This window comes from Salmo salar, chromosome 17 (genome assembly GCF_965601325.2).
Source record: "Salmo salar chromosome 17, fSalSal1, whole genome shotgun sequence".
Classification (NCBI taxonomy): Eukaryota; Metazoa; Chordata; class Actinopteri; order Salmoniformes; family Salmonidae; genus Salmo; species Salmo salar.
The window spans coordinates 11,126,520-11,140,384 of record NC_138307.1 but is presented as its reverse complement, the minus strand read 5'-3'; the positions used below and the strand labels follow the sequence as shown (position 1 = coordinate 11,140,384).

General features: G+C 41.7%; 1 protein-coding gene across 2 annotated transcripts; it reads left to right on the top strand.

The window, feature by feature from the left end:
• The first annotated feature begins 1,239 nt into the window (after window positions 1-1,239).
• Window positions 1,240-13,455, top strand: LOC106575278 (SLIT and NTRK-like protein 6). Of its 2 annotated transcripts, XM_014151705.3 has the most exons (3): window positions 1,240-1,995; window positions 2,146-2,240; window positions 8,313-13,455. In XM_014151705.3, exon 3 carries the CDS (start codon window positions 8,329-8,331, stop codon window positions 10,831-10,833), a length of 2,505 nt encoding a protein of 834 aa, XP_014007180.1. In that variant the 5' UTR covers window positions 1,240-1,995; window positions 2,146-2,240; window positions 8,313-8,328; the 3' UTR covers window positions 10,834-13,455. The 2 variants fall into 2 exon arrangements, with proteins under 2 accessions (XP_014007180.1, XP_014007179.1); XM_014151704.3 differs by lacking the exon at window positions 2,146-2,240 and having other exon boundaries at window positions 1,455-1,995.
• Window positions 13,456-13,865: the final 410 nt, after the last annotated feature.

The following is a 13,865-nucleotide window of genomic DNA, read 5'->3' as shown; positions in this document are numbered from 1 at the left end:
TCAAATATTGAACCGGTCTCATTCAAATACCTCCAAGACCTCTACTTTCCAAAGCTGTTCATGAGTCGTTAGTGAGGATTCGGATAACTGTTATTTACTTAACGCGGGGACAAATTCTGATTCAAATGAGATGTTACGAAGCAGTATGTTGGAAATGTTGGACTAAATAATCTAACTACAGATGGATTATTCCAGGTGTTATCTAAATATATCTTACCCCATGAGAGTATAATATTGTAAGTGAAGCCCAATGCATCTTCAGATCAGAGAATCATTCTTTGAACATCTTCAGATCAGAGAATCATTCTTTGAACATCTTCAGATCAGAGAATCATTCTTTGAACATCTTCAGATCAGAGAGTCATTCTTTGAACAGTTTCCAAATGCGCCTGACACAATCAGACAGAGATAAAGTAATGGTATATAACTATGAGATTCAACTGGAGTCAGATCCCATCCAAGCTCATGCACAACTGACCAGAAAATCCAACCACTGATCTTTCACATAGGATGAAGTATGCACAGGGTTCAATCTGTTTGTATATATAGGCCATTGTATCATAGACTGTGAACGGACAGTCATTATAAGGATGGTTCCTTAGCTGTCTTAGCTTCAGACCGTCACACATAACTTCCATTGTATGAGGCCTCAGTGAGTGACAGGTAGAATTGTAATGGAAAGAATACACTAACTGGTAGTGTTGATGGAATGGAAATAACCAATGATATGTATCTATGTGCTTTCAGGATGAGAACACATTGTCAATGCGGGTGTCCTAAACATGTTTACCTTGCATTATTCATGACAACTGTCAAACATGTCAACTGTCTTTAATATCTAGTGTGTGAAACCATATCCATTGTCTCCTGTTATTTTGAGCATGAATAATGTATGGATGTGTTGAACACCTAGCCTACTGCTAGCTTCCCTGATAGGAACTGTAAAAAGCCAGCCACGGTGAGGGTTTATTTTACTGTAAAACAGAGAGTTCCTGAGACCAGGAAACATATGTAAACACCTTTACAAGGTAACCCCTGAGCAGTAAACATTCCTTGTAGTTCACTTGAAATATTAGGATTCATGCTTACAACACGCCTGCACACGCCTACACACGCCTACACACACAGACACACACACCTACCATTTAAATACTTTAGAATCTGCGATTTCTGACAGTTGCATGACCCAAAGTGATATTCACTGTGGTCATGGATCTCAGGAAAGATTTCTGTTTCCCCAAAACAGTAATCTTCACACAAACAAAAACATAAAAAAGCAGATCAGTAAGTTACATTACAGATGCAGTTGAATCTCTAATGAATCTATATATACACATTCGAAATAATTACATTATATCAACATTCGTAGGGCTACTGTGGGCAACCTGACCTTCAGAACCAGATACCTTCTCCTAAACGCGTTCCACAACGCCATTCAATGCCATAAAAGTCAGCGAGTATCGGGGGGAGGAGCCCAGAACAACTCCAATACTTCGGAGCTTTCCACCGCTCAAAAGCATGTAAATTCTAAGGAACTATGCGAAGGATCAGTATACCAAATAGGCTCTACAGTTACACTCACCCTTTAGTGGCTGGTAATTTAGCACAGAAGAAGTTAACAGAGAGGACTGACCAGGGAGACTAATAAGGATCTACATGAATTAATTAATTAATCAAAGATAAAGTGGAAAGGCCAACACATCCCAAAATTGCCTCGGACGGGTCGTGTCGGGTTGAACACTTTGCAATATCAGAAATATCAGAAATCGGGAATTGTAAACGCCGACAGTCTTCTACAAAAACAAGAGGTCACAAAAGTAAACGTTATTTACACCAGTATGCCTAGCCTATTCTCTAAAGAAGATGCTGTGAAATTTAAATAAACAGTTTGAGGGGACTTTTGATGCTTCGCATCCTCACGTCTCCACATGGATCAACCTCTCTAACCCAAGCATCCTTTGGATTAGCCACAGTCTTTCTCACTCTGCACAACGGGTAAGTAGCCTATCATATCACCCGAACGAGAAGTCTCACAACTGTTATAAATTCGTTACTTTCTCAAATTAGTTTGTTGACAACCTTTCTTTAGACTGGTAGGACATATAGTCACTTTAACTTCCTGCGTCTATCTTGTGTGGTATCCAGGTGTCCGTTCGATATGTCGAGGTTTGTTCGGACTAGCTGGAGCTGAGGCTGGGAGCTCGCTTTCCTCCAAATAACCTACAGATTTTATTCTATTGGTATGTAAACGTACGGAAGTGTTCTGGCCAAAGCGCTTGTGTTTTTAGAGATAACTTCAAAAATTGTTATCCTCCATTTGCAAATTGGATTGTCTGATTCAATTATTATTTAATTTGTGAGGGCAGTTGAATTAGTCGAAATAAAATTGCTAAAGTAACATTACACCTGGGAATACAGACACATTCAGGTATTTTACGCGCACCTGGCGCACCGCAATGCATTAAATTCAGCTGTACGTATTGCAATTCTCCAGCAACGCATTGATTTAGCCCACTACAATCAATCGTCCTTGGAACATGTAACATGATTCAGCTTATGCTCACCTAAAATGTTCCCCGAGCGATTTCTATTGGTAATAATAGCACACACTAGTCTTACCAGCTTACTTGACTCAACATGTTTTGTGTGTAAATCAGTTAAATTAGACTACCACATAAATGGGGGCATGTATAACATCGTTCTAATAAAGTACCTCCATGCAACCAGATTACAATTACTCAGCTGTGCACTGTAACTGCAGATGGAATATTGTTTGAGAATGTGTAAAATAAAATACGCAGGCCTAGGTTTTAAATTAATTACATTTTAGTCATATATGCATAGAAGAATATAATACATTGGGAACAAAGTAGAACAGAATAAAATGTGACTATGGATTCCATGTAAGTGCATGGTCTTTGAGCTAAAGGATGACCACGTTGAGTTGGTCATCACATTTATGCACTCACTGTGCATTGAAATCTAACTTAAAACATGAAGAACGTGGTTACAATATATGGTTATTGTGCTACATTGTATTCCTGCTCTGGTAGGATCATGTAAATTCCCATTTGGACTGTTCAACCATGAACACCCACTAACTGTATTCCTGATTAGGCAAACCATTGAGTATTAATTAACGGAGGTACAAATCATTCCCCCCCCCCCCCCCCCAGAACAGGAAACAAACAAACACACACACATGCAGACCTTATGAAATAGTTGCAATGGGACAGGGAGTGAGTGACCTTTCGTCAGTCTTGAGTGATCGAATGTAAATATAACCCGTGGATTGTGGGACTGAGGACCATGGCGACGTCTCTATAGATGTATGTGGGAGTAGTGGTTTCCCTGTAGGGCAAGCACATCACTTCCAATACACTGGAATAGGGAACTGTCCTTCCATTAATTGGCCTGGGAACATTGCGCAGAGGTCCTCCACCGGGTGCATATTCATGCGCTGCACAATACAGTGTGCTGAAGCTCCTAATTTGCTCTCATGGCTCTCGAGTTGAGTTTCTCTCTGCCTTGCCTCCCTTAGAGTCCTTCAGCCATGAGCGTAGCATCCTGTGTGTAGCAGTAACAACCCCTAGTCTAACCTCCAGTCTGCTGGCTAAGCTACTTCTGTATAGAGACAGTGTGGTCCTTAGCTTTCAACACTGTGTCTCCATAATAGAACTAAGTAAGCAATTAGAGGTCATATTGCAAATGGTGAACATACACTGAGTATGCCAAACATTAGGAACACCTTCCAATATTGAGTTGTGCCTCCTTTTGCCCTTAGAACCGCCTCAATTCATTGGGGGCATAGACTCTACAAGGTGTCGAAAGCGTTCCACAGGGAAGCTGGACCATGTTGACTCCAATGCTTGGCACCTACTACCATACCCGTTCAAAGGCACTTAAATGTTTTGTCTTGCCCATTCCCCCTCTGAATGGCACATATACACAATCCATGTCTCAATTGTCTCAAGTCTTAAAAATCCTTCTTTAACCTGTCTCCTCCCCTTCATCTACACTGAATGAAGTGGATTTAACAAGTGACATCAATAAGGGATCATAGCTTTCATCTGGTCAGTCTATGTCATGGAAAGAGCAGGTGTCCTTAATGCTTTGTCCACTCCGTGTGTATGTCAGTACACAAATGCCAATACCATACACCATGCAGAAATACATAATGATAAACTAACAGCACTTATCTATCCAGAGGGGCCATTTGAATCATGGTGTTGGTTTGAAACTGGCAAGGTGGTCAATGTGACTTGAAAATGTAATGTTTATGTTGTATAAAGTGATTATACTGAAATCGCAGCCTTTTGTTTTGGGTTGGGTTTAAGTGTTCTAATCTTGGCTTGTGTAATGGATCTACTCAGATTAAAAGGATACCAACAACTAGGCTACGTTAGGATATTTCAACATCACGTCATTTTGGATGATGCTTCTGTAGAAAACAAGATGTGTTGCTGAGACTTTTATTGTCACTACTTTGTGTGGTGAGGAAAAATAGTCACTTGTCAAAGTTGTTGATCATGAGCCATTTAAAGTTGACTAGTTTTATAAGATCTCCCAGGTTTGGGCATGTCTGTGGTGTTGGTCATGCAGCTCAGTGCTATTATGGAAGATCCTCTTCCTTTTACCTTAATAACTTGAGTAAAGACAACTCTTAAACAAATCATGGGCCCTATACAATCCAATGACTGCTTCTGTCAGTCTGTGTGATATTCTCAAATGGCCTCATCCAAAGTCTCCTTTAAAACAGAATAATAATACATTTCTGGTCTAACTAGGGAGTAAGGGAGGGGTATTCCTTTGGTCCAGATTCTGCAGTGTACTGTTTTACATTACAGCAGAGCCAAGTGCCTTGATTGTGACAATGTTTCGCACATCTGCAGATGTCTTTCTTGCTAAACATATTTAAAGTCACTTGGTACATCTGTCTGATAATCCTTGTGAAAAACAATTGCGCCAAATTAGTTAAACAGACCTTTTGAAATGCATGCCTGCTAAATCGTCTTTACCAGGGGAACTGGGTTCCCCCCTGTCGTGCTGCTATTATTAGCCTATCACGCATATGCTCGCTATCAACGAGGAGGGGCCCACCAGCCGAGCACACTGTAAAGGTATGTGCTGCATTGTTTATTGTGGCAAGCCGTGTGCACGGTGGCGTTTATCGATCAGGCACCAATTATAGCTATCTCATCGGGGGATCAGCTGTGTGTGTGTGTGTGTGTGTGTGTGTGTGTGTGTGTGCTATAAGATTGGCCGCCTGAGTGGAGCTGGGTTCGCAGCTGACGTGATGTAACATCATGGACGCCTGCTATCACTCAGCCGATGTGTGTCCGTTATCAATGCTGTGGTGGGGCATCAGTGTTTGGTTGTATAATGGATGACATTGCTTTGGAAGACCACCTGCTCTGGAAGAAATGCCAAAATGTGGAATATATTGGGTATATTTCTGTGAAAGTCAAAGCCTCTGTTGATAGTGATAAAGACACATCTTGGCCATTCCATTATTACGTAAAATACCGAAGCCTTTCATAACCACCCATAATTATACACTGAGTGTACAAAACAGTAGGGACACCTTCCTAATATTGAGTTGCACACCCTTTTGCCCTCAGAACAGCCTCAATTTGTTGGGGCATGGACTCTACAAAATGTTGAAAGCGTTCCACAGGGATCCTGGCCCATGTTGACTCCAATGCTTCCCACAGTTGTGTCATGTTGGCTGGATATCCTTTGGGAGGTGGACCATTCTTTATACACACGCGGAGCTGTTGAGCATGAAAAACCCAGCAGCGCTGCAGTTCTTGACACACTCAAATCGGTGCGCCTGGCACCTACTACCATACGCGGTTCAAAGGCACTCCACAATCCATGTCTCAATTGTCTTGAGGCTTAAAAATCCTTCTTTAACCTGTCTCTTCCCCTTCATCTACACTGATTGAAGTGGATTTAACAGATGACATCAATAAGGGATCATAGCTTTCACTTGGATTCACCTGGTCAGTCTGTCATGGAAAGAGCATGTTTTGTACACTTAGGGAATACAATAGTAGTCTTGTTAGTGTTGTTGATGGTGGTGTTAGTAGAAGTAACAGTATAAGTAGCAGTAGAAGTAGACGTAACAGTAGAAGTAACAGTAACAGTAGCGGTAGTGGTAGCAGTAGCTGTAGAAGTAACAGTAGTGGTAGCAGTAGAAGTAACAGTAGCGGTAGTGGTAGCCATAGAAGTAGCAGTAGCATTTGTATCCTACGTCTACAATGCTTAGAGGCAGAAAACAGCATCTATATGAGATAATGATTGACGTTTTAGCATGTATGTCATTCCCCTTTACCGAGGATGAGTCTACAAGGCTATATCAGTGCCATGTAAACTGCTCTGCTCGGGCAGAGGAGAAGTATTTGGAGCATCAGTCACCGCAAATCAATTTAAATGGACAAACAATGATCTCAAACGGCAATAGCTGAATTACCCGAAAGCTATGATTTGCTATGACTTAATAACAGGGTTGATATACTACATTGTGAATATTCCACACCACTGTGACATTTACATTTTAGTCATTTAGCAGACACACTTATCTACTGCGACTTACAAGAGCAATTAGGGTTAAGTGCCTTGCTCAACAACACTTTGACAGATTTTTCACCTAGTCAGCTCAGGGATTCAAACCAACTACCTTCTGGTTACTGGCCCAACACCCTTAACCGCTAGGCTACCTGCTACAGTTGTGTTAAAACACCATCAGTGATGCAGGATAAGGGTGCTATGGAACCCTCAAGCAGGAACCCCCATTTTGGCGCGAGCACTCTGCCTAACAGATTGCACTTGAGAGCAATATGAAGCACATAGAGCAAACAGTGTGAATGACCTATTTGTCTGGCGATATATGGACAAGGATCATTGTGTATATTACAAGGGCCGCAGGGGACGAGTGATACATGTTTTATTTCCGAAGTTTTCCCAGTCATTTTATTTATGACCTCCTACTAGCAGAGTAACTGCTTGGTGATGAGTTGGCCTTGCTTACATGCATGAGAAGGCATTATAAGGCTCCACTGGCCTCCAATGGATCTGTGTAGTTGCTTCACCCACAAGCTATACACATTTGATTCTGAAAATAGATGTGGTGCTGTTTTTTTCCACTATCCTGACCCTATTGTCATCCATTGTGTAATACACCCAGTCACTTTTCAATAGTATATATTTTATTTTTTTATCTTGTAAAAAATCTTACCCCCTCATCCACATAAAGCATTTAGTGATAAAGCATTCAGTCTTTGACCGGTGTAATTTTTTTCTTCCACCAATGCAGTGCAGCGCTGTCATCCAACAGCATGAGGCCTGTCATACAGCACAATACACCCAACCTACAGTATCAAGCTAGTTCGGTATCTAGGGAGAATCAGTGAAATAGCACCGCTTCGCGTGATGATCGCACATTGCTGTGTGAGAGATTTCAAAAAGGAAAATTGCATGGGTGAGAAAATACATGTTTGTTCATTTGAGGAAAAACATTTTTTTATTGACGCTGCCTCTTCTTGGGTTAAAAACATGGATGAAATCTATTCTAGACCATACCCAAGTGTATTATTTAAACAGATGAAGTTTTCTACCTTACCTTGTATATGAGGTATTGTGGCCACGTAAACAAGATTTCAATGTTCACTAGAACATGCATGTTCTAAAGAATATGAATTTACATTTACATTTACATTTAGGTCATTTAGCAGACGCTCTTATCCAGAGCGACTTACAGTAGTGAATGCATACATTTCAATTCATACTTTTTTTCCCCCTCGTACTGGCCCCCCGTGGGAATCGAACCCACAACCCTGGCGTTGCAAACACCATTGCAAACACCATGCTCTACCAACTGAGCCACAGGGAGGCTGGTGTGAATTCATCACATTCCTTCAAAGATAACTGTATGCTCCCTTCATGCATATGATACATCAATGCGTAATTAATTTTAAAGTTCATTGTGTATTCAGTTTCAAGTTCATTTTCTATACTGTGAGAATTGCATTGATCTTATGATCCAGGATTAAAAGTATATGCACAGTTCGGAAAGAATGGGTCAATGTATTTCTATAATAGGAGACCATGCTTTATTGTCTGTCTAAAGGGACTGATAATCTAATAAAAGTATTTAAGATACTTATAGCAAAAATATGTAAACAAATACTTGTGATTATTGATTTAATCTATGTTTTTATGTTGTTTTCCAAGTCCATTACATTTTGGTAACATATTTCTCTCCCTCTCTTCCCTCCCTCCCCTCCGTCCTTCTTCTTTATGTTTTGCAGATACAACGGACAGAAAATGCTACCCCGCATCATTTTCCTTTGCTCATTTTTCGCTGCTGCTTGTTTCCAAGACATCCAGCCCTCCAAGGCATTTCTGAGTGAGTCCTGTGACTCATTGTGTACTTGTGAAGAAAAAGATGGCATCCTGTATCTTAACTGTGAGGAGAGAAATATCAGCAAGATCTCCCAAATCAAAGTGCCGTCAGCTCTACCTTTCCACCTCAATCTGTACAAAAACGACTTGGTGGAGTTGCATGCAGAAGACTTGGAAGGTTTAAAGAATGCTGTTTCACTTCATCTCGGGGCTAATAGCATACAAGAGCTTGAACCTGGGGTCTTTAGTGCACTGGGCTCCTTGAAGAAGCTCCACATCAACAGTAATTTCCTGGTCATGTTGAAGGAAGACACTTTTCACGGCTTGGTAAATTTGGAGTTTCTCCAGGCGGACACAAACTTCATCCGCGTGGTCGAGCCGGGGGCATTCAGCAAACTCATCCGCCTCAAAGTTCTGATCCTCAACGACAACGCCATTGAGTTTCTTCCCAGCAATATTTTCCGGTTTGTTCCACTCACCCACTTGGACCTGCGGGGGAACCAGTTACAGACCCTGCCTTACGTTGGCTTCCTGGAGCACATTGGGCGGATCATGGAGCTTCTTCTGGAGGACAACGACTGGATGTGTGATTGTGAGATCCTTCATCTGAAGATCTGGATGGAGAACATGCGGTCCCAGTCGGCCATTGGGGAGGTGGTCTGCAGCAGCCCCCACCACCTCAGGGGCACCATCCTAGCCAAAATCAAACGGGATGTTCTCTGCCCCTCTCACGCTGATATCAACTTAGAGGAGCCTTCCAAGTCACTCGACATGGTGGTCACTCCATCTTCCAAAGTGGCAGAGAGTCCGAAGTTGGAGGACGCCAAGGATGACGTAAAGATTCCGACACCTGCTTATGTTCCAGGGAGTCCTTGTGTGGAGCACTGTTCTTGTCACAATCACCCTGTGGCTGGGTTTTTAATGCATTGTCAGGATAGAGGGATTCAACGGATTTCGGATATTGGAATACTTGAGCAAAGCCCTACCAAGCTGGTGCTCACAGGAAACATGATTCAGAGACTGTTGAAATATGACTTTGTCACATATGATGGTTTGGAGTTATTGAATTTAGCCAACAATCGAATTGATTACATTGACAATGAAACTTTTCTCAGCTTAAGCAATTTGAAAAAACTTTATCTCAACGGCAACAGAATTGAAACCCTTTCCGCGACCATGTTCATTGGACTTCACAACCTTGAATACCTATATTTGGAATATAACATTATCAAAGAAATTGTTCCAGGAGCTTTTAATCCTTTGCCAAATCTCAAACTCTTGTCTTTGAATAACAATCTGCTGACTAGTCTCCCATTGCAGATATTTCGCAACGTGCCCCTCACCAAACTGAACCTGAGAAAAAATCTGCTCATGCACCTGCCTGTTAGCAACGTGCTGGACCAGCTTGACTCTTTAGAGCAGATTTATTTAGAGGACAACCCCTGGGACTGCAGCTGTGACTTAATCAGTCTCAAACAGTGGGTTGAGAAGCTGAGGAAGGACACAGTCGTAGGTTCCATTTTGTGTCACACACCGAGAAAAGTGGCAAAGGCTGAGCTGAGGGCCCTCAGAAACGAGTTGCTGTGCCGCGGCCTAGTGACCTACTCCTTGCCCACAGATGAGGACGAGACAACCACAGTGGCGACTGACGGCGCTAGGAGTGGTTTCTTCAGCTCAATCACAGACTCAGTTCCGCTCTCCGTTCTGATCCTTAGCTTGCTCGTCATCTTCCTCATGGTCATCTTCTGTTCAGCAGGGATCGTGGCATTCCTCGTGCACAGACGGCGAAGGAGGGTGAAGAAGAAACAGGCGGAAGAGCAGCCGCGGGAGAGCAGCAGCCCCATCCACCTGCAATACAGCATGTACGGCCAGAAAACCACCCACCACACACTGGGACAGAGGACAGGAAGCACCGTGTACGACGAGCGCTCACACAGCCCCATCGTCCAGATCTGCCGCAACCCCACCTACTGCACTCAGCATAAAGAATATGAGTCCGACCTCAATGAACTGGACGAACCAAAGCACATCTGTCGTAGCATCATGGAGACAGAGAATACTTCCCCTCTCACAGGCTCTAATTTGAAGTTCAGAGCTGTGACGTCAGACTGTCCAACTGAGTTCGTAACACTCGGAGATGCGAGCTCCCTCTATAAAAACATACTAGAGAGGGAGAGGGTTAGGGAGCTGCAGCAGCTCGGAATTACTGAATACCTCAGGAAAAACATGTCCCAGCTACAACCAACGGTAGAGATGCAGGTCCCAGGACACCACGAGGAACTGAAATTAATGGAGACTATTATGTTGTCAAGACCGAGGAAGGTAATGGTGGAACAAACGAAAAACGAGTACTTTGAACTCAAAGCTAACCTACACGCCGAGCCAGATTATTTGGAGGTTCTGGAGCATCAAACTGCATTTAACTGATTTAAAAAGACAATTCATGGTTTTATATTCAACTCCAGAAGTGCCTTGTCCAAAACTGCCATCTTATATTTTCAGTCGAAGACCGACATATCCCACAGCGGTCTTGGACATACAAGTCATTTGTAGCACAGAATGTACTGTATAATTATCTTTTTTTTTGTCATTTTGTTTTCCTATACAGTGCCTTGCAAAAGTATTCATCCCCCTTGGCATTTTTACTATTTTGTTGCATTACAACCTGTAATTTAAATTGATTTTAATTTGGATTTCATGTAAGGGACATACACAAAATAGTCCAAATTGGTGAAGTGAAATAAAATTTTTTACTTGTTTCATAAAATTAAAAAAATGAGAAAACGGAAGTGTTCGGTGCATATGTATTGACCCCCTTTGCAATGAAGCCCCTAAATAATAACTTGTGCTACCTTTACTTTCAGAAGTCACATAATTAGTTAAATAAAGTCCACCTGTGTGCAATCTAAGTGTCACATGATCAGTCACATGATCTCAGTATATATGTACCTGTTCTGAAAGGACCCAGAGTCTGCAACACCACTAAGCAAGGGGCACCATGAAGACCAAGGAGCTCTCCAAACAGGTCAGGGACAAAGTTGTGGAGAAGTACAGATCAGGGTTGGGTTATAAAAAAATATCTGAAACTTTGAACATCCCACGGAACACCATTAATTTAAATCAATTATTAAAAAATTGAAAGAATATGGCACCACAACAAACCTGCCAAGAGAGGGCTGCCCACCAAAACTCAAGCAAGGAGGGCATTAAGCAAGGAGGGCATTAATCAAAGAGGCAACAAAGTGACCAAAGATAACCCCGAAGGAGCTGCAAAGCTCCACAGCAGAGATTGGAGTATCTGTCCATAGGACCACTTTAAACTGTACACTCCACAGAGCTGGGCTTTATGGAAGAGTGGCCAGAAAAAAGTCAGACACGTTTGGTGTTCGCCAAAAGGCAAGTGGGAGACTCCCCAAACATATGGAAGAAGGTACTCTGGTCAGATGAGACTAAAATGTAGCTTTTTGGCCATCAAGGAAAACACTATGTCTGGTGCAAACCCAACATCTCTCATCACCCCGAGATCAGCATCCCCACAGTGAAGCATGGTGGTGGCAGCTGTGGGGATGTGTTTCATCAGCAGGGACTGGGAAACTGGTCAGAATAGAAGGAATGATGGATGGCGCTAAATACAGGGAAATTCTTGAGGGAAACCTGTTTCAGTCTTCCAGAGATTTGAGACTGGGACGGAGGTTCACCTTCCAGCAGGACAATGACCCTAAGCATACTGCTAAAGCAACACTTGAGTGGTTTAAGGGGAAACATTTAAATGTCTTGGAATGGCCTAGTCAAAGCCCAGACCTCAATCCAATTGAGAATCTGTGATATGACTTAAAGATTGCTGTACACCAGCGGAACCCATCCAACTTGAAGGAGCTGGAGCAGTTTTGCCTTGAAGAATGAGCAAAAATCCCCGTGGCTAGATGTGCCAAGCTTATAGAGACATACCCCAAGAGACTTGCAGCTGTAATTGCTGCCAAAGGTGGCTCTACAAAGTATTGACTTTGCGGGGGGTGAATAGTTATGCACGCTCAAGTTTTCTGTTTTTTTGTCTTATTTCTTGTTTGTTTCACAAGAAAAAATATTTTGCATCTTCAAAGTGGTAGGCATGTTGTGTAAATCATATGATGCAAACCCCTAAAAAATCTATTTTAATTCCAGGTTGTAAGGCAACGAAATGGAAAAATGTTAAGTGGGGTGAATACTTTCGCAAGCCACTGTGGACAGACAACACTTGAAGTTGCTGATATAACAGATATCTTTCCCAAATGTAATTATCGGAAAGGCAAATAGGTACTGCAGGGGTAAGTTTTTGTTACCAGTTCAGCTTAGATCTTTGGCAGGCCTCAATGTTTTCCATAAATTCTGTCAGGCTGTTTCAATCATATGCCATAATCAGCATGCGCAAAATGCCGTAGACTTAACAAAATGCCAACGTGTATTCTGGGTCGCAATGATGGAGTGCACATTAGTGCTGTCGTTCATTAGATTTAGCCCTTGCATTATTTCAATACCACATTTTGTATTCCAACCAAACTGAACATGTTTATACAAATCCATTTTCCCAAAACATAGCACTTAAAAGTCCCAGTACATATATAAATCATATCTTGCATCTGTACAGAAGAAATGCATTGCACTAATCAAATGCCATTTAAAAGATGGTGCATGACAATCAACTTACTTTTCAACAGCAATTTCTGTTTATCGTTGTTCCTTTCCTGCTACTGAAGGGGACAGAACTACTGATGTGTGTAAGAACCTTTGTATGAGTGTCATTTTTACAAATCACAACTGACCAGTTTCTCTCAGCATGATAAATGTTCAGGATATGTGTTCACTTTATTATTCTGATCGAGTAAGCAACCCTGTTCAACTCTGAAAATGTTTTATGTAAACTTTATTTTATACCAATGAAGATAAAATTATTTATTCTGTAATTTTTGTATATATGTCACACATTCTATGTTATTTTGTGCCTTCGGTGTTGTGCAGGTGAACATGTATTAAATGTAAATAAAGAATTGCAACACTGCAAACTTTGAACAACCAAGATTCAATACAATAGATAAGCTCTTCAGTCCTCTAAACAGATTGCTTGCAGGTATATTGCACAGCCTGTTGCAAAAAAAACTACATTCTGTCATTATCAGTTGAGCATAAAAGTGGAAAAGTGACCAAACATCTAATATTATAGCACATTACGTGCTCAAGAGGGGCGTGGGTGAAATCATGATGCTATCCTGCACAGAGGGCACTTAAGATAGTAATGACATTACATTGTTATTCACACTCTTGTGCATGTTCTCAATGCTGCTGCATGTTCTGTATTCCTCCCATGGACATACAGTACAGCACAGCATTATATACCATCTGTGTGCATGTTTGAATTAATCAAGCTGATAGGTAGGTTCATCCTGGTCATTTTACTCAAAGTAGAATTTCAAATGAATTGCTAT

Excerpts from the sequence above, each read along its gene's own strand:
- LOC106575278 (XM_014151704.3), top strand. The coding sequence starts at position 1,904 with ATGCTTCGCATCCTCACGTCTCCACATGGATCAACCTCTCTAACCCAA. Across the intron at positions 1,996-8,312 it reads TTTCTCACTCTGCACAACGG|ATACAACGGACAGAAAATGC; the intron begins GTAAGTAGCCTA and ends TATGTTTTGCAG.